Source organism: Anopheles cruzii, chromosome 3 (assembly GCF_943734635.1).
Source record: "Anopheles cruzii chromosome 3, idAnoCruzAS_RS32_06, whole genome shotgun sequence".
In the NCBI taxonomy this organism is placed as follows: domain Eukaryota; kingdom Metazoa; phylum Arthropoda; class Insecta; order Diptera; family Culicidae; genus Anopheles; species Anopheles cruzii.
In genome coordinates this window covers 27,625,621-27,649,743 of record NC_069145.1, presented here as the reverse complement: position 1 = coordinate 27,649,743, position 24,123 = coordinate 27,625,621, and the positions used below count along the sequence as shown (strand labels likewise).

Sequence of the window (24,123 nt, the reverse complement as noted above, 5' to 3'; positions counted from 1 at the left end):
GCGTCAATGAAAACCGTCGGTTTGCCCAACGGCGTCACTAACACGGGATGTTCCGTGCGCCGAATTCTTGGCTCAATATTTACGACGCCACCCCTTTTTGATTCGTTGGTCAGGTGGGGGAATGTTTTGAATCGTTTGTATCCAGGAACGGTCAAACTGGCATCTGCTCGTCAGCTGCCTACCTTCAGGCGCATTCGTGCTCGGGCGCCAAAAAGCCATATTTTTTTAAGCACGATTCAAAACTATGGTTAATTGATTTCATTTTATTTTCTTTTCACACTAAAAAATCGGTTGTCCGGGCGAATTTCGGAACGCCGATTTAATGTCTTCCCCTTTGCGCAGTGATGATTGCACTCCGTTAGCGAAACATTAGTAAAGTGTTAAAAAACCGCATTTAAATAGTTGTGCTTTGTGAAGTTCTGTGTCGCCAGCTGACCGTCTAGTTTACAAACGGGCCCTAAACACGCTTAGGCCTTGAGCGTGCTCGGATGATGTTAATGTGTTGCTGTGCGTTGCGAGAAGTTTAGGCCATTTTGCAACGTCCATAACTCTCCGGCCCAAAACTGAGGGACAACCGACGACGGAACCGACCAACCAAGCAGCGCAAAACGGTGGTGGCCGCAGGTAGAAACACAAAGCTGGACCGGAACGCAGTCACGACGACGACGACGACCGCAACCATGAAAACCCGCCTGACGACACTAACCTGGAGGGGATCCGCTTCGGTCGATCCCCGGTTCTCGGCGGCCATGCTACCGTGGTCCATTGCCGACATTCGGAACCATGAAAGTTATGTAACGGTAAGTACCCAGCGACGATCCGTTGATAAACTTTGCACAATCCCGCAGTCTGGCGTTCTCAACTGGCGCAGGCTGGCTCGTTGGGTCCTTGCGCCATTTACTCGCCCGGTGGTTCCGCGCACCGTACAGACCTTCGGTGGTCACATGCGGAGAAAGCAAGAAAAGCGAACTGGCCGTGGGCAAACTTTCACTCACCGACAGAAAATGAGAACAAACTCCGCCAACGGGGAAACCAGAACACACCACGTCGCGGCTTTGAGCAGTCAAAAAAGTGCTCCGGGGCCGTCCGGGGCTCGACCAACCATCAACAGTCCGACATTGGGCTCCGACGCAGGGCGTTCCACAACATCCACGCCCGCCCGGGGGGTGGATGAAGGGCGGCGAAATATCGATTTCCCATCGGGGAAATCGGTGTGCCGAGGGGCACGCGTTTCGCGATCGGAACCCGGCAGACCCGGCCCCGCTGGCAGCGGACTGACCGACCGACGGTGCGGATGATGCTGCTGCTGCTGCGCTGAGTGGATTGACAGACGGAGGCTACCCGTTTATGGCTCTTCCGGTGTTGGGCCGAGGAACGTGCACGCTGGCAGGCAGGCACACCGTAAACCCATTCATCCGCTTAACGAGATTACGTGCTCATCAATTATGAACGAGTTCCAACACCGAACACGGTGTAACGACGAATCGAAATGCGTGCGCGAAGGTATTCCTGTTATTCCCTGAACCGGGCCACGCAATTTCGCAACCGGATCTCCCGTTTTTGTCGGTCAATTATTTGACAGGCCAAATTGCAATTTTGGCTCGAAGAGGGTCCCGTGAAACGCACTAAAATAGGGAGTGCAACAACCAAGTGGATGGGATTCGAAGGAATCTCTCTCTCTTACCACAAATTTTTTTCACAAATCTTTTCTGGTGTGGACCACTCTTTGGGTGGCAAAATCTCAATGCAAGTTTAAGAGCTCTGGCGGAACTCTCTGTTTATGGAACGAATTCCATTACCTTCCAGCCTTTAATCCTTCACCCTTCGTTACGCCACTTTGTGCCCGGAAATGTCTCCTTCCAGCCAGGGAAACAAAGTTCTGCGCACTTTTACATTATTCTCCGGCCACCATTTCCGGAGTCCCGAATCGGTCCCGATAGATCGGGGTAACTTTTAAATTAAATTCACCGCACGTACCTTATACAAGTAACGGAACGAAACCACCTCGAACCGGGTTGCGTGGGGGTCCGCGGCAAGTTGGACTTGGCCCGACTTGGTGATAATTACAAATTCTGTCATTTAAATGAGCTAATAACATTAGTGTGGCGACGGTGGCTCTGGAAAAACATCGGCAGATTAATCCCCACGCCGCACGGCCGTTGGCCGTTGAGGAGTTGCTGAAGGTGCTAAACTTTGGGAGTTTTGCATCCTGGCCTGTTTTTTCGGGTACGCCACTTGTGTTTCGTTGAGCGCCCTCTACTCCAGTCTAGGGCTCGACCACGTGCGGACGGTTACGCTCCGGCCGAATGCAATTAGAGACAATTTGGCGAACAAACGCGCAAAGAACGAACCACGGCCCGTGATGGGGGTACACGCGGTGGCCTTATCGTCGGGCCAGAAGAGTGCACGGATCATAATGCAGTTATGGCGAAAGTGGTGAGCCCAGTGGGTCGCATTCATCGCTTCTTTTTGCATAACGAAGCGAGAAAAGTTCCATTAGCGTGGAGAGAAAAGCGGGTTTTTTCAAGATCTCGCTCAAGAGGAAGCCGTCGTCTGGTGCCGCAATAGAACTGCTTCCGTTTTGTTAAGTATCCCCGTCGTCCGAGTGGAAAGCATGGCGTCGGCGCACCGGTGCTCGAGGACCGCGCTGTTACTATGCACGGACGGGTAGAGCATTCACACACGTGCGGTCGATTGTTTATAGTGCTTTCCCATGTGTGTGTGTCCGTTCTGCGTCGTTTCGTTTTAAAATTAATTACCACGAGGCCTTTTTGCGGAGGAACGTTATTAAAATTGTAACGAAACTAACGGGCGTCATGCAGAAAGCTTTTACGGTACCGACGTCAAGTGGAGAGTGATCAATGGAACCCTCCGCGTCCATAGTTCGTGGGAGCGAGAGCATAATTAAAATGGTTTCCGCGAATTATTGGCAGACTGATGGAGTTTGAACTCCATGCTAAAGAACCAAAGAATTAATTCCGCTCCTCGGGTTCGGCACAAAGCGGCGCAGTTCCATCTCGAAAACCGGGGGGACTGCTCCACAATGTGGTCGTCGGCCCGCCGGAAAAGCTCTTGGAACCTGGGTTCCGTTTTCTGTTTCTGCAAACAGAAACTTTTGTGCTCCGTTCCGAAGAGGAAAGAGGCCAAGACAATGGTGGTGGGCGCGCTCTACTTTTCAGCCCGCTCCGTTTGATGTGAGGCGATTTATTATGCTCCAGGGACTATGCACGTGGCAAATGGAAATCTAGAAAGTTGGCCCGGAGGGGTGGCGGAACGCGAAGTAGTTAGAGACCCCCCCGTCAGCAAAAGCTCGTCCTCGCGCGTACAAGGATGGGATGAAGGCAGCCATTTGTGTCGCTTGCGAGCCCTTTGGGTGGCTCTAGAAAGAGATTGCGGTTTCTTCCGGCCAACGTCTCCGATTGTGTGTCTTTGGCGCGCATCCTTCGACACATCCAATTAGCAGCACGCCTTCTCCGGGATGTCAGTTGTTTTGGGATTTCTCCGAAGGAAGTGACCGGATTTTCATCACCATAAATGTCGCTCGTTATCGAGGGCAGGAACCGGTTGCTGGGGCCCCGTTGTCCTCGAAACGGGCGTTTCGTCTGGGAATTGGGTGAAATAAAAACAAAACGAACTATTTCTCTGTCTGGCGTTGGTCAGGCGTCAGGCGAGAGTCTATTCGCGGCCGCGACACCGGGGGCGACACTTTACGACAAGTGGCCGTAAACCGTTTCCACCGGATTAAACAGCCGCCTTTAAAGTAGCACCCAAACTATATAGTCACGTGGGGATGGGTCGGGCTAGTTTCCGGCTCGCTGACTCACAACCGTCGATTTGAATTAAACGTTGCACACAAAAACTTCGCTCTGCGAAACGAGGCTTACGCGGCCCGTTCGTGAGATGGAACTAAGAAATGGAACTAACTTTTGTACTAAGGTTTATGTGTAAAATTTTACACACAGTAACTCCTGTATACTTAACGAATGACGAGTGACGAAGTTCTCGAAGCTGACAGCAACCCGTGGTGTGCCGTCGTTGTCCTCAGTTTTGATTACTTTTTGATACGGCGGCCATTTTCTTCGGCAGCGAAAGGAGCTACGAAATGTAATCGACACATTCGAAACGACATTTCATTCGGTGCGGATTCTGGAGAATTTGTCTTCTTGGCTGCCCTGGGGGTTATGGCAATCGAACCCGGACCGGATCGAACTGCAGCCGAACCACGTTGAACGGATGCAGAACGCAGTGCGCACGGACATGCACACGGCACGGCGAAAATTGAACACATGTCCGCTGGGTGCCATTGGGATCGATTTATCATCGCGGCGCTTTCCAATCAATCGAACCGCATCTTATTCGCCTTCCTGCCTTTCCATTTCTTTCAGCTATCGGTCGGTGTTGAGGATGGCGTGATGGCAGCTTACAACACGGACTTTGAGCTACAATTCGAGCACAAGCTGAAGTACATCCTCGGCTACTGCAGGTAAGTCCCGGACAGGAGCACCATCATCCTTCACACCTTCTTTAGAATGACGTCGATGAATGTCTCTTGCTCTCTCTCCTTTTCGTTCATCTGCCGGCGCAGGGTAATCGTGAAGCAGGAGAAGAGCAAAAAGAATGCCGACTTCCTCATCCCGAAGGCGACCAGCACGCGGCCGCAGCCCATCACGATCGGCAACGACAATATGGCGGAAATCTTTGGGCCCGAGTTTGGGCTGGTGTATCTGCTGAAAACCCCCCAGGACCCACTGCTGCACATACATTTTTACGAGTGTGAAAAGTACGAACAGGTGCGTGAACCTTTAGCAGCGTAACGAACACAGTTCCGGTGGAAGCGATTTTTCAGGTACCGGTGATGATTGTCCGTTTCTATCAGATCATTCAATTCGGGCCATTTGAAGAAATAGTTAAAGATAATTTGAGTGCCAAATGGCAAATGGTGTCATCCGTTTTGTCAAAATTAATTCCCGTCCGTGGATCCGGGAACCATCCTCGTTATCTGTGCGACGCCGAGCGTATGGCGATTAGAGCACATTCCACGGTTTATGATGATTAATGATCGACCGTAAAAATGCTCAACATTATTCCCCGTGCCCCTTGAGCACGCATCAATGAGTCTCCGCCGGAAGTGGAAAGGTTAATGGCTGGCGGCTCCTCCAAACGAACATGCCGATGCCCCCACCGGAAGAAAAGGCCCCATAATCCCCGGGCACTCGATAAACTTTTACCGTTCCTTTGTAGACTATTATCCGACGGAAAGCGCTGCTGACCAACTGCTTGTTGCACAATTGCGTCACACCGACGGCCTTCGGCGGAAGCCTTCGTAAAGTATATGGACCGCGGACTCATCAGCGCAAAATCACGCACCACGCTCGATGGCTTCGGCCAGGCGGACGAGGGCCGACCAGCCGGGGGACCAGAACAAACGAACAAATAGACCCACGGCCCGGCCCGGACCGAACCACTATCTTCGCCCACACCACACGGGCCTGCAGACAGTGCTATCGTTGACCGTATTGTAGCAATCCCGGAGGGCGCCAACCGGAACATAAACCGAAAAGCATAAAAAGGTGTCCCCAAGAAGTTGGGGTACAAGGGATCGTTGCGAGCGATTTGTATGTAAATTATCTCATTAACCACCGGGGTGTGAAGTGCGGAGCCGGTCCCCGCACCCAACCTCGGGGTACTCTCTCACTCAGGGTTGTGCGCCTGAAATTTCCGGACCGTTGGTCCATCACGTCGAATGACTTTATCGTCGCCAGACAGTTACGCTGGACACGGGTTTTCGGGTGCGCGATACTCCAGTCCGGTTCCAGTTTACCGATTCACCGCACGTTTCGCGGCTCGGGGTGTCAAGTGTGGCGCGTCAAACGATAAGCGTCCTTCGTTTGGTCCAAACAGGGCTCATTATCGCAAGTATTGTCCATTGGCATTCGCCCCATTGGTTATGAACTGCCCGACAGAGTCATCATAACCTCAGTCATGGTTCGGCCAACACTTTCTGGTAGAAAATATTCCACCGACCAAAAAAAAGTCACAACTTAGAGCTTCCGAACTCTCTCGAATGATAATTCATATTTGTCCAACAAAGAAGACACATCGGTTTCACTGGCAATCGGATTCTGCTGCTCCGTCAGGAGCACCAAGTGGTGCCAGCAAGTCTTTCGTGTCGGTTCCGTGGTCCGCAAAGTAAACGGCGGCAGTAAACCGCACAGCGCACAGTACCGCAGCAGCACTGCAAATCAACACCAAATCACCAAACGGCACGGCAATCTCTAGCCAGCCAACCAGCGAGGCTCGCGTGACTTCTGCCGGACGGACCACGGACACCCTGCTCTCTCGTGGGACCACCGAAAGTTTGGGCCGCGCCCTCACCGAGTGGTTCCCACTGTTGGGTATTGCCTGAAGTGCTTGCCTGCCGCACCGTGATTTGTGCCCGCGGTCGACCCCGTGTCGAGCCCACCGCGGCACAACGGTGATGGTGCGTGACTCGTGCTTTTATCGTGTGCTTCTCCCCTTGAGGGAAAGACACTTAAGCTAGGCCGTGGCCACCGCACAAAAGGACTCGAAAACATGAGGAAAAAAAACGGGAAACACGGGCGGCTTTTGGGGTTGGTTGTTGGGGCGATTTTTGGCAAATCTGTTGAGCCTCAGCCGGGGTGGGGTCGTCGGGTGGTCGTCTCTCCGTTGGCGTCGGGCATTACATTGGCGTGTAACTAAGTTTCGATTCCCTGATCGGTTGTTAATGCTAGTACACGAGTGGACGGTGCAATTACAAACCCCCCGTGCGGTGGAATGTGTGTCCTCGCGACAGAAGAAATAAAGACGGACCAAGAAATCAACGTGGGCAGAGCTAATTGTTGCTCCACGTGGGCCCTGTCGTTGTTGTGGAAGGTACCAATTAGCGGCCTATCGGTCGGTACCTGCGTGGGGCATTAAGGCTGCTCTCGGGATTGGTCACTTTCTGTGCACACAAAACGTGGGTATCAGGCGAAACTCAGTTTTTCCGTTTTGTTGCCCTCATTTTGTGGCCCCGGCTGCGATTCTGCTGACAGTAGCTATTATCCACCCAACTCTGGAGCGTTGCTTTCTAAGAAGAATGATGGAAACCCACCAATTGGCCGATGGCTACCAAAGCAGCAATCAATCGCTCAATGTGCTGCTTGTGCTCACGTGGGTTGGATCATTTTTAATCTATGTTTATCCGTGCTTCGGATGTCTGGAACTGCTACATAAAATACCGAGGTCGTAGGCGCACTTAGGCTGCCAATCGGTTGGATGGTTTTGGTTAAACGGTTCCGTCTACTGTCAAGCTGTCCTCCAAGATACTAAGAGTACCCGGATAAAGTGAACCGAATGCTAGGCTGCGGGACTTTGCAACAAAGAACGGCACGCACACCGCCAGAAACGGACGCATCGCACGCGCCTACTCGCACAGTCTATCGATTGTGACGTCGCACGGAGCGTAGCAGGCCATGAGGTACACGCAGCCATAGCATGCTGCTGCTGACGACGGTCGTCGGTGAGTGTGTATTTAAATGCTTGCCTTCACTCATGACGAGGCGGCGGATCGTAAATAGATTGACACAACCACTCACACACACACACAGAGGTGCGGGCGCAAAAGAAGGCGTCCGAGTTCGCGAGGTTTGCGATCGTTTTCGCTGATCTTCCTTCGCGGCGCGCTTTCCACGCTGTTCCCTGTGCTGTCAGTGTCAGTCTTTCTTTCACCAGCGATCGCAGTGGGCGACGATCACCGTCAAAACTTCACTTCAACGCGCGTGGAAATTCGATTCGACTATTATTACGCGTATGATTAGAGCATTATCTATATCTCTGAAATGCGAAGTGTTTCGAGGAAATGTGCGGAAATTAGTTCCTCCAATGACAGTGACAGTGACCCGATTGCAATTATTGTGATAAGGCTGTGGGGAAGCAGCGCAGTGGTGGGATTTGGTCTTGTCCAGTGCACCCGCTCCCGGGGGCAAGAAATTAATTTTCCTAAGTGCGCGCCCGCGGTTTACGCGAACGTGTCCTTCGCGATTGTTCCGTCGCTGTCACGGTGTTACGAAACGGAAAACTTTAGCCCGCGCTTGGGGCAGACGCTTTTCCTTCCGGAACGGATCAGTGTCCAGGGATAGCTTCCGGCACTTTATCGGACGTGGAGCCAACGGTTTCAAGGTTTTATCGGGCGACGACCGTGCCGCTTAATCGTTTTTTCCTCTCGGCCATAGGGCTTCAGGGAAACATTTGCACCGCTTCTTCGGCCTGGTCGTCCAGTTGGTCTGACCGGGCACACCGGGATTGACCCGCTAACCCGTGAAATCCCTTCCCAAACCGGAGTTGTTTTGGTGCGCGGCGGGCGAAATGGGAAACGTTCCCAACTTTTGTAATATCTTCTTTGTGTAGAGCCGTTTTTCTTCGTTTTTTCCCGTGTGCCGTCCGTCGGTCAGTGCACTTCGGTCGGTGGCGGAAACAACACCACCCACCAGCGGTGCCAGTGGTGTTGGTGTACTTTGGCCGCGCCACGATACGCGGCGGCACAGTGTCGTGATTATTTTTAAATACGTTGATTAAATCAGGCCAACTCTCGGACACGGATTGTTTTCCGCTCGCTCGCTCGCGCTCGTCGAATCTTCGTTTCTCGTGGGCCAAATTAGTGAAACGGCACACGATGAAATGTGCGCTCGGTGGTCAGTGTCTGTGGTCAGATATTGGAAATCTGAACAAAATGGCACCGGGCGTGTCATGTTTTTAAAAAAGGCCATCTTCCTTAACAGATCAGAAACACGGACAACGGATTTCCGTTGATCAGCGACCACAGGGTGTACACTCGAAATGGACACTCTGCTTTGTAGTGTCCCCTTCACAACACAACAACACACTCTTGACTAGACTCTCGGTGCCCATGGACACCCCGAGACGAGTATCGACTCAACTTGCACGGGCGTGTCTGAGGGTGAAGTTTTCGGTCCACTGACATCACCTTCTCCACATGTGTGACAGAGCGGCCATTGTGTTTTTCCAGGCAGACAGACAACTCCAGCCCGGTGTGCTAGGCTTACCACACACCCGCGTGGACCGTGGACCGAGTGGGGCCACGCGCCGAGAGCGCTGGAAGCCGTACAAATCAAGTTCAATAGAAAGGCGCTCCGCGCGCTCGGAGCCGCAGTAAACAAATCAATAAAATTGGCATCGAACCCGCGTGTTACGTTGGCGGCCGAGGGGCGAGTGCGTAATCGAACGAGCGACCGCTAGAGTGGTGACCGGTGTGTTTGACTTAATTGGAAGCAATTGGTGCTGATTGAGTGCCGGGAACCGTTGTTTTGTCGCCGAGAGCAGCCATGGGTCCGCTCTGACGAAACGTCATCCCGTGTGCTCCCGATGATATGATACAAGTGCCGTGAGTGTTTCTGGTTCCTGCAGCCGCCAAGGACTGTTTATCGCCTCCAAAGTTTGGATGCGGTTTGGAGAAAACATAACGGGGAGAAAGAAATGTTTACCCTCCCTCTGTACAAAGACAACGTCATGATCACCTCCTGGAGTGACGCTTCGTCCTATCGGATGAAGAAAAATGTAAGTAACCGTGGCCGCTTCGAACGCCCTTCATTTCATCGCTAACCTGGCGCCTCCATTTATACGCCCCACCAGGCGTCTCCATCGGCGCACGTGTTGACGGTTGGGACGGGTTTTATGGTCGCTAGTAAAACGGGCAAATACCATATCGCTTTCTGTGGCTCTACGTGGAATCGCTCGTGTGTTATTCGGGCGAATTCGAGCGAATTAGGTGCGGGTCACAATCGATAAGCGCCGGCATGGTCCGTGCCCAACGCACTTCGCAGCAACGATAAAGCTCATCTCCCGATCGCGCTGATGATCTTCTTTCATTTTCTTCTCAGACTTAGAGAGTGATTCACTATCAACGAGGAGGACGTGAATCGTTTTGCCGGCCATTCGGTCACTGCCTAACCCATTCGGTTGAACGTCCTACGTTCGCTTCGGTTCGCTTCGGTTCGAAAACTTTCCGCAGCGTCAACCTACAGCGAACCGAAAATTGTATAATTTATTCATGAACCAAAAGGAGCGCAGAGCCTTTTCGAATGCCGGATCAGTGAGTGGAGCACAACAACAACAGCGGAATCCACTAAAGGGGGTTGTCGTGTTGGTCCGTGTGAGGGAGTCCGCAGAGCATAATGCACGTTATGTTGCCAACTTTATCACGACCCATTTATCTTTCACCACACGAATGGAGTTGTTATGTTTCGGTCGGTATTCCCGGTTCGGCGGGAATCAGTGACCCCTGACGGAAGGACTTGTGGATCGCCGAGTGCGAAACGAGAAGTTTACGACTCGACCCCTTCGCCACTCGGCGAACTTGTTGACTGGTGGTTAATGCCAAGTATTTTTATTGACATGTCGAAGTACTAAAGAGGTGCCCACTTTTTCTATAGTTCGCTCAAACTACTTCAAGTTCATCAACGCTGTGAAGAAAGGTTTTGATTTATTGTAGTTCAACCCAGGCACGTCTTCATTTGTTGATTGACCATATCATAAGCAAATGTGGACTCTTCGTAGAAGTGAAAATTCTGCCAGACAACAAATCATCAACAGTTGACCCCCTCAACCGTTCGAGGGTTTCATTTGTTTCCCCCTGATTAATGCTCTCTCTCCATTCTGCTCACAAATTGCCTGTCTGGAGCCCGAGACTGAAGCTAGAAAACAAACCCGTCCGACATTAATAACTACACCCGACTTGGGAGAGTTGTCGAGCGCTTGAAATCTCGTAACGCCCTCTTCTTTAGTACGGTGTCAATCAAGCGTCTGGGCAGTCCGAAATTCAGGACACCGACCCAAAAGTACCTTTGCAGAAGCTGCGAACAAGCAACTGAAAGATCGATGGACTGTTTGGGGCGGGAATTATGTCCTTTTGGGGCTCCAAGTTGTGGTTTTCACCCGACGGTTGAAAATGAACATTTTCAGTCATCTAAGTTGTGCTTTCCAACAAACGAACTGACAGCTGGCGTTTAATAGCCTCAACAGGCTAATCCACGGTGATATTAAATCCACAAAATGGAACCCCCGATCCTGAGGCTCTGTAAGGCTGTCTACTTCCGACTGTGAGCCCCCCGTGCTCGGCGCTGTTCGGTGTAGTAATCGGTCCTCGGTGCCTAGTTGTCTCCTCACGAACGATCGTTAAACGACACGAACACAAACACACAGACACCAACGCCCGGGCAGCACTCTGGGTTCGATGTTGTTAAGCAGGGCGGGAATGGGAATCAAGAGGTTTAACTTTCCTCGCTGCAACCAACACCAGTGGCCGTTTTGTAGAAACTATCGGATTCGTTTGTGTGTACCCCGGCCGTGTTGTGTAAAGCGAGGGCCGAGCGGACCGTCTTGAACTTTCTGTGAGAGGCCTCGTTGAATCTGAAGTATTAGATTATGTTACAAAATTGAACCACGCTATTCGGCGAAGCATCATTAATAATGATTACTGTGGACAGTATGAAGTGTTGTTTACAGTTTAGTGTCTGAATATGACCAAATTTTGCACACAAAGAGAACTCGACATTCTTTCCAATAAACTCTTCTTTGCGAAGCGTTTTTCCAAATAAACTAATATCGCACACACACACGGGCAAGCTGAAACCGAGTTTTCCATACTGAGAATGTCCAGAATAGTCCCAACGTTCGCCCGGCAAAACATTCTGCCGAGTCACTGCTTCCGCCATATGCTGGCCAACAGTGAGAGGCCCGTCCTGGTGGGGTCGAACGAACGAATAGGTCTCCGTGGGGTGGTTTAGCAAATTGTTTTCGACAAAAAAGGAAAACGGACCCCTATTGTGACGGACCCCGTACCGAGAGGACAATGACAGTGGTCTTAGCTTTGTTGGGCGTCGCTATTCCCTAAAGCAATCCCAAACGGTGCTCCGAAGGGTCACTATTCGGTATATTGATTGTGACAGTAAACAGTGAGGTAATGGCTTAGGGGCTTTCACCGGGTTTTTGGGTACCGGGCACAACTCACAAATGGACCGCACGGGGCACTTTGTGCTAAAGTACCGACCAAATTTCAACATCCCACACACAGCCACGAAGAACGGAAAGCATTGAGCCCGACTTTGAAGTCAATCTAAAAATAATGACTTTCTTCGCCCCGTTCACCCCGAGTGTGTCCGAGGCTTGCCGACAACCGGCTGCCACATAAAGACGGGTGGACAAGCTCGAACATGCAGCCCGCCGCTGGGCGGATTGATCTGACTGTTTGGCATCGTTTGGGCTCGTATTGAGATCGGTTTCCGAATCGGAAATCGCAAATCTCTATTTAATGACCATCGGTGGATTGCGCCGCACGGAACAGAGGGTGTCCGAACATTGCGAGCGCTAATAATGATCTGAATCCGAATGAACCGAAGTTCAAGTGTAATTTGAAGATGCTTACAACCGAGATTTCAGGTTTCGGGCAAGGAACCGATCGTGCGTTCGTACGTTTTCTTTCTTTTTCGTATTAAATCGTAATTTGCTCAACAAGCAGCGCCCGGCCCCCGGATTGGCCACCGGATATTTTCCCTCCTGATTCGGGCGCCTGAGATGGCTGTATTAATAATTTACCCGCCCAGTGAGCCATTTTAATGAGCAATCAAACGCCAGCCAGCACCTCCTCGGAGTTGTTGCATTCATATTAATGAGTCCTCGTGTCGTTTGGTTTCGCAAAACTGGTTATCGAGTTTTGGCCCCGTAGGTGGAATTCTCACTTCCAGGAAGGAAACACTAAATAGATGGGAAAAAACAGGCCGCCTCATTCTACGAGAACCTTGCCGACAGGCCACCGTGGCGTTGTTTTTATGGGCCGCGGTTTTTGCCACTGGCAAAGTTTAATGAATACCATTAAACCGTATTTTATCCGATTAAAAGTGCTCCGTTGGCTCCGTTGAAACTGCCGTCGAACGTAATTAGAGTGAGCAAAGTAAAAAGGTGCAACTGTTTCCCGTGGGGCCAAGCTAAAAATTCGTCGAATGAACCAACTTTGAGTGAGACAAACTTCGTGCGCTCGCCGAAGTCATTAGAAAAGTGTCCAATCATAATTTGGTCGATCACTCCGTGGCACATTAAATTCGTTCGGCCTTTTTTCCGTGAGTCCAGTCATCCATCAAAACTACGTCATCAATCCGTGCACACATCAAGCGTCTGCCTCTTCCCCGAGCCCACCAGCGATCGACACCCGAGTCACGTACGGTCCAGTGGTCCTTGATGCCACTGTTCCGTCACACACTTCCCGGTTCGGCTCCTAGTCGGGCGCAACATTTCTCCCCATTAGTCCGTAATTGGGGTCACAGCTCAGTGCTACTGGGTCCTGGTGGCCACACACTGTTCGACCGAGGTTTACCTAGGCTATAAAAGAGCGGCGAGAAGCGAGACGGACTGTTTCAGTTCGCTTTGATCGTTCCAAACCTAGATGGCCACGTGACGGAAGCGAAATTAAATATTAACTCCGGACTCTCCGGGCCACCGGGGACCACATCTTGCCCTACCATTATGATTGGGAAATTGTGGCTGTGTGTCCAGGTGTTTAACAGAGATATAAATAAGCAGGACCCGGAATTCACCGGAAGTGTGACCACCACTGCTATGGCTGCGACCGCCCTAGCAGCGCCCTAGTCCTGTGGCCAATCGTCACCATTGCAGGCGGTGCATAAAAATATCCTTCCATTAATGAACCAATCACATGCCACAGGTATCCCCCGGACAGGACGAACCGAAGAGTTCCCGGAAAAGAGTTAAAAATAAACTTGTTGCCTCGTTCCCTCGAGCATGATTGATTCTCCCGACGACGGCTGGATGCTGGATCGGCTGGAGCACCTCCCCATGTTGGTGTGGTCCGGATTTAGGTTGTGTGTGTGTCTCGAGGCTACACCTTGAATCCTTCCCGTGGCTCGGTTTACCCAGGATTATGACAAATCCGATGAAAGGTATCAACACAGAAGCGGAATTTAATTTAAATCCCTTGCGGAAATGGAGTTGACTTTCAGCAAAACTTCAGCCAGCGAGAAGGTTGTGATATAAAGTGTTTGAGTTGGGTGCTCCCCTCTGTCGGTGTAAAAGGTATGCCCAAAGGGTGTAAGAAATGATGCCAAAAGTTTAAATTACTATCACCTTTCGAAAGACCTTCTTGGGTCAGCGGAGTTTCGAAGTTCGCTTTCTTGCGCCGGGGCCGAATCCTCATAACGGAGACGGACAGGCGGTGCAAAACCTGCCTAAAATATGACGTCGATGACGGCGCGTTGGTACGTTGCCTTTAGCTATAACCTTTCTTTCGTCAAACGGAGCGAATCAATAACAAGCTCCGGAACAAGCTCACCTTCAGATGACCCGCAGCGGTCGCTCTTAGCCGAAGTCAAGTGAAAACGGAGCCCATTTGGCAGACACGTAAATGAAGACGTGTTCTATCTTCCGGTGCACGACGTCATTTAGCCTCCCGTTGGTGCCCTTCAACAAATACGCGTACCCGTCAGAACGCTTGCAAAAGTCCTCGCCGCACGGCGAACGTTGACAAATCACTTCAATCTCTGGTGGCGTCGGCGTCGGTTTCAGCTCGGCAACGCCACCAGTGCCGGGCGCCGGGAGCCACCGCCCGCCGACTTCAAGGTCCACAAGCGGAAGCGGAACAATGAAAATTCAATTACGTCTAATTAAATCACAAGTTTCCAGTGTTCTCTCCGACGGCGAAGGAAACCCAACGCAAGTACGGCTAAGGGCGTGAGGCAGTAAGCAAGGCCAGAATCGTTCGGGGGCCGTCCCAAGGCTCGATAAGTGTCCTCAGAGAAGCTTCTATTCGTGCTGTGTTAAAAAACGAAAGCATCATTCGACCGGTGGTAAGATTCCTTCGGGTTGTCACATCTGCCCCCCGGGGGACCGTTTAGAGGCCAACCACACACAGAAAGAGGCCCAAAGGGACCAACGCTCCTGGAAAGGGTACATACAAAAATCATTATCGCCAGAGAGAGAGGATGCTGGCGCGCACCGGACGGAATGAAAGCCAATCTTTATCGTTTTCCACCGCCGTTATGGAAATGCGTAATCGGAGGTAGCCCGCCGTCCCGGTGCTGGCCGTTTGTTTTGAGCATTTCTTACGCCGATCTGTCGCTCGTGTCTTGTCGTCGCTGTGTAAGTGGGTTTATTTTTGGGGACATCTGCCTGGGTTGAACGTGGGTTTCGGGGTCTCAAAAGTGGGAAATAAAAAGGTGAAACGAAATGTAATACGCATTTAGTGGCGCGAAATGAATTCTCGCCAGAGGCACTCCCTTTTAACCTTGCATGAGGCCGGTGGGAAGTGATTTGTTTTCCTAAATGATCCCTCAAACGGGGGGCCGAGGGTTCGCCATGTTCCGGGATTGAAGTTTAGTGGCACAGAAAAAGATACAGTTTGCTAATACGACACCTAATAACATAGAAATATTAATGGAGACTGCAACCGAGTCATGAATGTTAAAGTTTTGACGAACAAACCCAAATTCAAAGACCGACGGGATGCGCCAAATTTTGGCAATTCAAACTTGGCTCTTCAAACTAATGTGTAGCAATTACTCATCGCTTTATCGGAACACCAAACTCTGGATGAACTTCGGAAAACTTTGTCTGAAAATTTCGTAATTGATCGGTGAGTGTTCGAATAGCAAACACAACACTGTTGCGAACGAAAACATCGCAAAGTTTCTAAAAGTAGTACGCACCAACGCAGCACCGCTGCGACGAGATGACCTTACGGCTAACGTCTTTTCGGCATCGATTCGGTCGTTTGTTTACCATCGGAAGCCAGTGTAATGGGTGCCCATTGGCTGGCAGATAGTTGCCTGTCAATTTACGACGCAAACTAAATCCACAGTGCGGTGTAATCGGTGCACCCAAAGAGAATACCTGTAGAAGGACATGACGAACGGTGTCACATTTTTTAAACGAATTAGCCGTAATCTAACCCGACATGTTTCAGTGGTTGTTCTGTTGCTTCCGGAAGAAGTTAAACCATTTCATCTGATGTTCTCTTTTATATAAAAGCCAAACTGTGTTCGAGACGTCAATCTCCGAACGCCAATTCTACGTCCAGTCCTACATCGAATATTTAAAAAACTATTGGCGGCTGTCGCAGTTGAACTAAAATTGACCGGGATTCAGCTGGAAACCGAGATAAAAACTCTTATGAATACAGAGATAAATAATGCCAATGCATTTTGGTGAATAATTTATTCCTAATTTCGATGTTTATCCTACGCTGTCTTTATCATCGTCAAACCAAGTAAACATGTTGACCCCAACGAACGTTTGTTTTGTTTCCAAAATTCCACATTGGGCAACAACTCTCTAGAGTCTCTAGCTGCCGGTGCTATAAATAAGATCTGTGAGCTCTGGTTCTCAGCATCGTCCTCAAAAAAGGGTGGCCCGAATTGGACTCGCGGTCGCGGTTTGAATCGATCAAAAAATAAACTAACATACAGCGCCACTAAACGACCGGCCTCAGACTTTCTCTGCTGCGCCGGATCACGTGTTTAGGTGAGCGATTGCGGTGCGCGCTGTGTTGCGTTGCGTTGCACCGTGTAAGCGACTGGAACTTTAACCTCAACTGCCGTCCCCTGTACCGCGCCGTGGCAGATGGGGGGCTTTTCGCGCATCGATTCTCCCGGACAAAAGGGGGAAGCTGGAAATAGAAACACACCACCCGGGTGGGCCTGTTCAGTTGACTTTGGTTCAAGTGCAACTAGAATTGCATAGCGGCCAGAGTGCTGGTGCTGCTGCTGGAACGAGACGAAGCGACAGACAAACGCAACAATGAGGGACGGTTTGTTTGGTCTTTTTATGGGGCGTTAATTATCGTCAAGCTATTCGCCCGCGGCTCTAGTCAGCGCTCGGATGCATTAGCGATCGTATCCGTTAGCGATCAGTAGCGAGTCGGTTCCTTGTGATAACACATTTGGAGGTCGGTTGCCGTTCCGTCTACAGTTGGCAGCATTGGGAACTCATTCTGATTGTGTTTCGTATTGTTCTGTTCACCCCCAGATGGCCGAACTGTTGCAGCAGATGCGCGATCCATCCACGATCGGCGCTGGCGGCTCGGTCGGCAGCATACCGCAGAGTATCGTGTCGTCCAACGCGAACGCGAACGATCTGCAGAAGGCCCTCCGGAGCCAGGGCGTTCACTCGACGCCCGCCTCGAACCTGAAGCTCTCGGAACAGATGCGCCACGCTCAGCACGATGGCAGCCCCACGCTGGCTTACCAACAGGGCAACGGTCACCACGGCGGCGGCGGCCACCACCAGGGTCCGCCTTATCATCAGAATGGTGGTGGTGGCCCAAACCGGTTGGCCACCTCCAAGAGCTTCTCGGGCGGGCTGAACCACTCGGCGAGCGGGGCAGGTGGTTTGACGGCGGCAGCGGCCGCAACCACCGGTGGTGGGTCCAGCATCTCGTCCAGTCTCTCCTCGCTGCCGGACATTTCCGCCAACAACTCGCAGTTCTTCGAGGTGCTGTACGTGGGCAAGATCAAGGTCTCGCACAAGCGCGTCCCGTACACCTTCATCGACGACGCGCTCCCCAAGTTCAAGGCGTACGATGCGGAAAAGCTTCGCCAACAGCTGGATGCCTCTCGGAAGGTAGGTCGGCGGCTCTCCCTCTCGGTGCTTTGCGCAGCGCCCCGTACTAATCCGTTCGCTCTCCTCTATCGACAGAGCGCCGGCGGTGACAGTAGTAATGGTGATGGCAACGGCAAACAAGGCGCGTTGGCGGTTGAGGTGCCGGACCCGCTGGTGCCGCGGTCAACACCACCACCGTCCACTGACGATCCGCCCGAATCGGTCTTCCAGGGACGACGCGTCAGTCAGTTTGATCTTCCGGTGCAGAAAATGTAAGTAGCACCTTCACGAGGCGCACGTGTGTTGTGCTGGGTAGGTAGTGTTAGTTACACGAACCCCGCACCGGGACCCATACCACCCGGTCCCCGAGGTCAACAAGCGAGGTCACCAGCGCGGGACTGGTTTTCGAAGCAAAATGGCGACCGAATGATTACTAATTCCTGACGCACACTCGCATCGGTTGCCTTTCCGAGTGCACAATTACTGCGCCTGGTACCTGTAGTTCCGTAGTCAGTGGCCATCGTAATCAGTGGCACCGAGGCACACACACACACACACAGAAACCCTTATACCCATCTCTCGTATCCATCTCGATTACGTTCATCTCTCACAGTGAGGACGGTGCCAAAGAGGCAAGCAATAGTGCGCCAGTCTCCGGTGTCGGTGGTGGTGGTGTCGGTAATGGTGTCGGAGAGGGGCCACTCGTCGGGGATACAATTAAGGATGCGCAGCAACTCCAGCAGCAGCAGCAGCTTCAGCAACATCCAACGGTGGCACCGGCCCGAGACGGCAAGTCTTTGGATGAGGAGTAAGTGGCCAATGGTCCATTTCCCGTGATTATTAGCGGCGGGGTTCATTCACGAATTCAGTTCGACCGTACAGGGTCACCACTAGCTCTGCTGCCCCTTCTATGGGCCCCTTCGCCTTCGTTATCACTTCTGCCGTATTATTTTCGCCCATTTTCACCATCTCCAGCTTCCGTTTTGTGGCATCCCGAGTGCGATTCGAGAGGATTACTAGATTGCTTCTAGAGCCCCCTAGTGATTATTGCCATTTGGAATGTGTTACCAATCATAGCCTACTAAAGTCACCCATACACACACAGCCTGCTGCAGAAGAGCGACGCTTTCAGTCTTATAGAAAACCGGTCGAAATGTTATTAAAACCTATTTGATAGCCACTTTCCGAGTCACACGATATTTTTTGGGACATTCTGTTATTATTTAATTTATAATCGCGCATAGCTTCACTAACAGTTCTCAAATGTCGGAGTGCCGCCAAAGTATGAAGAAACTATTGACCGTTCCCCCTCCTATCCTGCAGGGCACCGGTACGCCGTGATCGATCCGCGTCGATCGGTTCGCTGCCGATTGTGGAGCAGAACCGGACGATGGTGTTCCTGATCGGGCAGAGCGATCTGCGTTTGATCAGCCCCGACCGGAAGCAGGTGCTGCTGCACAAGGGATTCCGCGATGTGGCCAGCTGTGCCCAGGGCCAGAAGAATGCGGACCACTTCGGTATCATCTGCCGGGACGTGAACAATGACGGTTACATCGGGTACGTGTTCAAGTGCCAGTCGGAGCAGGTGGCAGACGACATCGTGATGGCGATCTCGCAGGCGTTTCTGGCCTGCTCGGAGCAGAAGCAGAAAGACCGGGCCGCGGCCCAGATCTTCTCCTGCGAGCACTGCCCGATGCTGTGGTACCACAAGCTGTGCACCGATATTGAGGGGCTGAGCGATAAAAAGACACAGTACATGATCTTCAAGCGAATCGACACCACGCTGACGGACGACGAGCAGCGGCTGCTGATGGAGAAGTACCACGGGGCCGAGGAGGCTGCCGGGCACAGCATCGGCGAGCAGAATCAGTTCCTGATGATGCTGCTGAGGGCGCACTGTGAGTCGAAGCAGCAGCGCCACGTGCACGACACGGTGGAGAATCGAACCGAGTTTCTGAATCAGTATCTCGGCGGGAGCGGCATCTTCATGAAGGCGAAACGATCGTTGACCAGCTCGTTCGATCATCTGCTCAAGCGGCGCACCAGCCGGGATGACTTTGTGGCCGGTTCGGCGGGGTTGAAGGATTCCACGTCGGCCGGAGAGCTGAAAGAGGGCAGCCTGGAACCGGTCCCGCGGGCAAGGGCCTCAACAATCGGCTCCAGTCCGTCGATGGGGCGCATGAACTCCGATTTCGGGCCCGGCACACAGGTTCCCCAGTTAAAGTCCCCGATGATGGATATGTAAGTGTCACAATCGGCGGGGGCAAGCGTTCCGGGCACTTGAAGCTCACGCAGCTTGTTCCATTCTTTCAGCTTCATCAAAGTGGGAAACAGCCCTCGGGAGCACAGTACCGGCCACACGGGATCGTGGCGTCAGGCGATGCTGCACCGCGTCGTGACACCGTCGAAAGCGATGAAAGCTGGCACGGAAGAGTACATGTCTCCGCTGCGAACGCCGTGCGGTCAGTTGGCGGGGGCTGCGAAGAAGCGCACTCGAGAAGAGTTGCGCGAACTGTGGCGCATCGGCATCAAGCAGACGATCATCCTGAACCGCATGGACAAGGAGAACGCTCACCTGCAGGCGCGCCAGAACGAGATCAAATCGAACGAAATCAAGCGCATCAAGCTCGAGTATGACGAGATAACGGTCTGTGATAAGCGGTCGGCCGAACAGTGGGACGCCTTTCTCGAGAAGGCGACCGGTGGGACGTCCGGTCGGGCGAACCAATCGCTGCTGTACCAGGCGATCAAGAACGGGGTACCACGCGCGAAGCGTGGCGAGATCTGGATGTTCCTGGCGGAACAGCACGTGCACCATACGGCCCCGGTTGATACGACCAACTTTCCGAACTTCAACACACCGTACCATGTGCTGCTAAAGAATCTGACCGAGCACCAGCACGCGATATTCATCGATTTGGGTAAGGGAGCCACGAACTGAGAGAAGGGAAGTGGACTGGAAACCTAACCTCCTTTGACATTGCAGGGCGTACCTTTCCCGATCACAAGTACTATAAGGATGCGCTGGGCATCGGACAGCTGTCGCTGTTCAATCTGCTGAAGGCGTACTCAATCCTCGACCCGGAGCTTGGCTATTGCCAGGGCTTGGGCTTTATTTGTGCTGTCCTGTTGCTGCACGTAAGTTATCGCTTAACCGCGTGATCAAACTTTCGTCACATTTATGTTTGCTTACTTTACTCTAACCGCGCTCTAAAGCTCGAAGAAGCGGACGCCTTCGAACTGCTGAAGCATCTCATGTTCCGCCGCCAGATGCGGGCCAAGTATCTGCCGGACATGAAGCAGTTCCAGCTGCAGCTGTATCAGCTGTCCCGCCTGCTCAAAGACCATATCCCGGAGCTGTACGATTGGTTCGATCAGCATGACATCTCTCCAACGCTGTACGCGGCCCCCTGGATACTGACCGTCTTTAGTTCGCACTTCCCGCTCGGTTTCGTCGTGCGCGTGTTCGACCTACTGTTTCTCGAGTCGTTCGACGTCATCTTTCGCTGTGCGATCGCGCTGCTGGAGGTGCACAAGGAGGCGCTTCTGCAGCGGGACAACTTCGAGGACATTATGAACTACCTGAAGAACGTGATCCCCAAGATCGATGGAGGCGTGATGGAGAAGGTTTTTCGGAATGTGTTCCAGTCCGATTTCTCGCGTCAGCTGATCGAATACCAGGTCGAATATAATGTGCTGCAGGAGGAGATGACGTCCCAGAACCACCAGCTGCTGAGCTACAATCGGCTGAAGGAGGAACACCAGCAGCTGGACACGCAGTTCCAGTTCGCGCAGTCGAGCTTGCTGCAGCTGGAGAAAACGCGGCTGGCGCAGCACGACCAAATACAGTCCCTCCAGACGCAGGTGCAAACGCTCGAGAACACCGTCCACACGCTGGCACGCTTCATCGAGCGTGAGACGGTCGAAGCCAAATCGGACTCTGTACTGCCCGGCGAGATCTGCCGCATTCTGGAGCAGGTGCAGGACTTTCAGCAGCAACAGCAGCAGCAGCAGCTACAAGCGCAAAAGAAACGATCGCCGATATTCGTCGATCGGAAGATCGGCAAATCCATATCGTTCAACAGCAACCTCGGGCTGGCGCTGAACGTGCTGGAGGAAGCGAACGAGCAGGACGGCTCGGGTGGCCCGGGCGGGACCGGGACACCGACGAAGAAGAAATCCTACTTTCCGAACTCCTTCAACCAGATCCGGCAGCAGCGGGCGACCCTGTGGCTGCACAAGCTCGACGAGTGCAACACGAGCCCGGAGCACGGCACGGGCGGCACCCTGTCGTCGTCGTCGGGTTCGTCGTCTGGCGTGAAGGTCACCAGCAACAGTGACGACAGTGGCATCGCGACACCGATCAGCCCACAAATGCACGCGCCCTCGACGACACCGATGGTGGCCGAAAGCAGGCCCCTGGTGCCGGTGTCGGCATGCGGGGTCTTCGACAGCCATCCGCTGAGCAGCTGTGGCGATGTGGCCGTCCAGTACAACGGGACGACGCAGCTGAAATCGTTGAAGCCCCGGGTACAGTCGCGCCACGGTTCCGTATCGTCCGTATTCGTCAGTGAGGTGGGCAATGCCGAATCGCGGCCCCAAACCGTCACGGATCGAAGTTAACGGCCGAGCCGGAGTGATGCTACCGGCGGCAGGGAAGGGTAAAATAGTGCGCCAACGGGATCTCTCAAAGGAAGAACCAAACTTTGGCTTGTAACGACCAGTTTATCCCGACGAAGCTTAACACTGTTTGGTAACCGACACACTGGCCACGCCATTCCAGCAACGGATGTGTTCTCTACAACCACGATCTTCCAGGATTCGTTTCGGTTGGCGGAAGATTTCTCCAGACAAAACGTAGTGCTCTCCCCTCCCCGGCGAACCTTTTCCTGTGGCAATCAAAATTAAGCTGCCGGCGGTTTGCGAGACGTGCCACGGGAAATCTTGTTCACTGGCTTGTGTTAATCCTATACCGGAACGGAACGGACAATTGTATACAGTGATGTAGCTAGTGGCAGCTCAAGCATCCGCTTAGTATCCGCGGAAAGCATAGATGGTTACGCAAAACAAATGTTAGCCTGTATGCTAGGAATCGATTTACATTCTCGCATAACGTTCGATCCAACCAAAGCAAAACAAAAAACCGTTTTACTACAACGTTAGTTTGTCCCCCTCCCGAGTGCTGCCCTGCCCTATACGTGGTAGACACGCGTAGAAGAGAATGTGAAGTGCATCTACATTGAAAATTAGTGAGAAAGATACACTAGCCTATTGTGAATGGAAAACCAACATACTACTACCCTATTTATCGCTTTTGCAACAAGAATTATAAGAGAAAACCCATATGCTCGACAGAAAAAAAACGGAAAACAAACCACAAAACTCTGTAACCAAACCCAACGCCAGCAATAGCTTCGTACAATTTATGAGTGTGACAGTAGAGCAGTAGGGAAACGTTAGAAAACTAGCGACTTCTACTCCCGCTAAATGAAGTAGCCCCTCTCGTCGAGCAAGTATCGAACGGTGAAGCATCTCGAGAGTCCCTGCGGCTAATGTGCGGCCGTGTACTTAACGGTGGGCGCCGAGATAATGTTGTGTTGTAAATTTCGACAGTCATGATTTGCGCATGGAAAACCCCGCTTCAGAAGGCCCGCCCCCCAAGTGTGATTAGAGCTGTAGTAAGATAGAAAGGATACATATATTTTTGGTATACATTTAAATTGCTCTAACTGTGCGCGCAATCGAAACAACAATAGATGACTGTAGTCCACAGTGCGGTGCATTGCAGGCCATTCGGCACGTAACGTTTGAAAGGCAGGGAAACTACGTTTCATTGTCTGCCTAATCCAAATTAGTCCAGCTCCGCAAAACAACATGTAGCCGTTCCCGACGCAGTGGCAAGGGAAAATGTGTATAACCGCAAAATCCGCAGCTTACTCGTGCTTCTTATTGCCAATCAAAGTTGTTTAGAAAAGTACATTCAGGCGTACCCTCAACCGGGTGGCATACGTCCAGGGGACTGTCGTGGATTAAATCGCGAACAACTGTAACCAAACCCTACAAACCAAGCTCTGTAGCCGTTGTTCGTGGGCTTCAATCGCATACTTTTACATTGAGCTATGTTCGAGCTTTACAGAGGCCTCCGGTGGGAGCGAAGGATCCCGCACCCCCCGGTTCCCCAGTTGGTCCGTATGATTCGTTTCGGGCGTGTAAATGCGTACATTTTCTACCTTCTACGGTAGCAAAAAGGACCTCATGTATCGGGCCCTCTTCAGTTTAGCTTTAGGTTTTATTGTTATGTTGTTTTGTTTTAACTTTTTAGTGTTATAAATAAGTTTCATTAAAATGCCTACCGAGTTGTTCGATTCCCACGGGACCCTAATATCACGCTTTGGAAAATGAAAAAGAAACACAAAAAAATACACAAAAATAATAACACCATCTCACGGCTGAAATTATTTAGATCGATATATGATAAGGAACGTGACAGGATAAATAAAT

At 51.9% G+C, this 24,123-nt stretch overlaps 1 protein-coding gene across 1 annotated transcript; it reads left to right on the top strand.

Moving 5' to 3' along the window:
• Positions 1 to 680: 680 nt before the first annotated feature.
• Positions 681 to 24,123, top strand: LOC128270143 (TBC1 domain family member 4). The gene is made up of 10 exons (XM_053007547.1): positions 681 to 800; positions 4,386 to 4,483; positions 4,586 to 4,790; positions 17,050 to 17,667; positions 17,719 to 17,894; positions 18,236 to 18,430; positions 18,946 to 19,863; positions 19,936 to 20,543; positions 20,609 to 20,760; positions 20,839 to 24,123. Exons 1-10 carry the CDS (start codon positions 681 to 683, stop codon positions 22,243 to 22,245), a joined length of 4,497 nt encoding a protein of 1,498 aa, XP_052863507.1. The 3' UTR covers positions 22,246 to 24,123.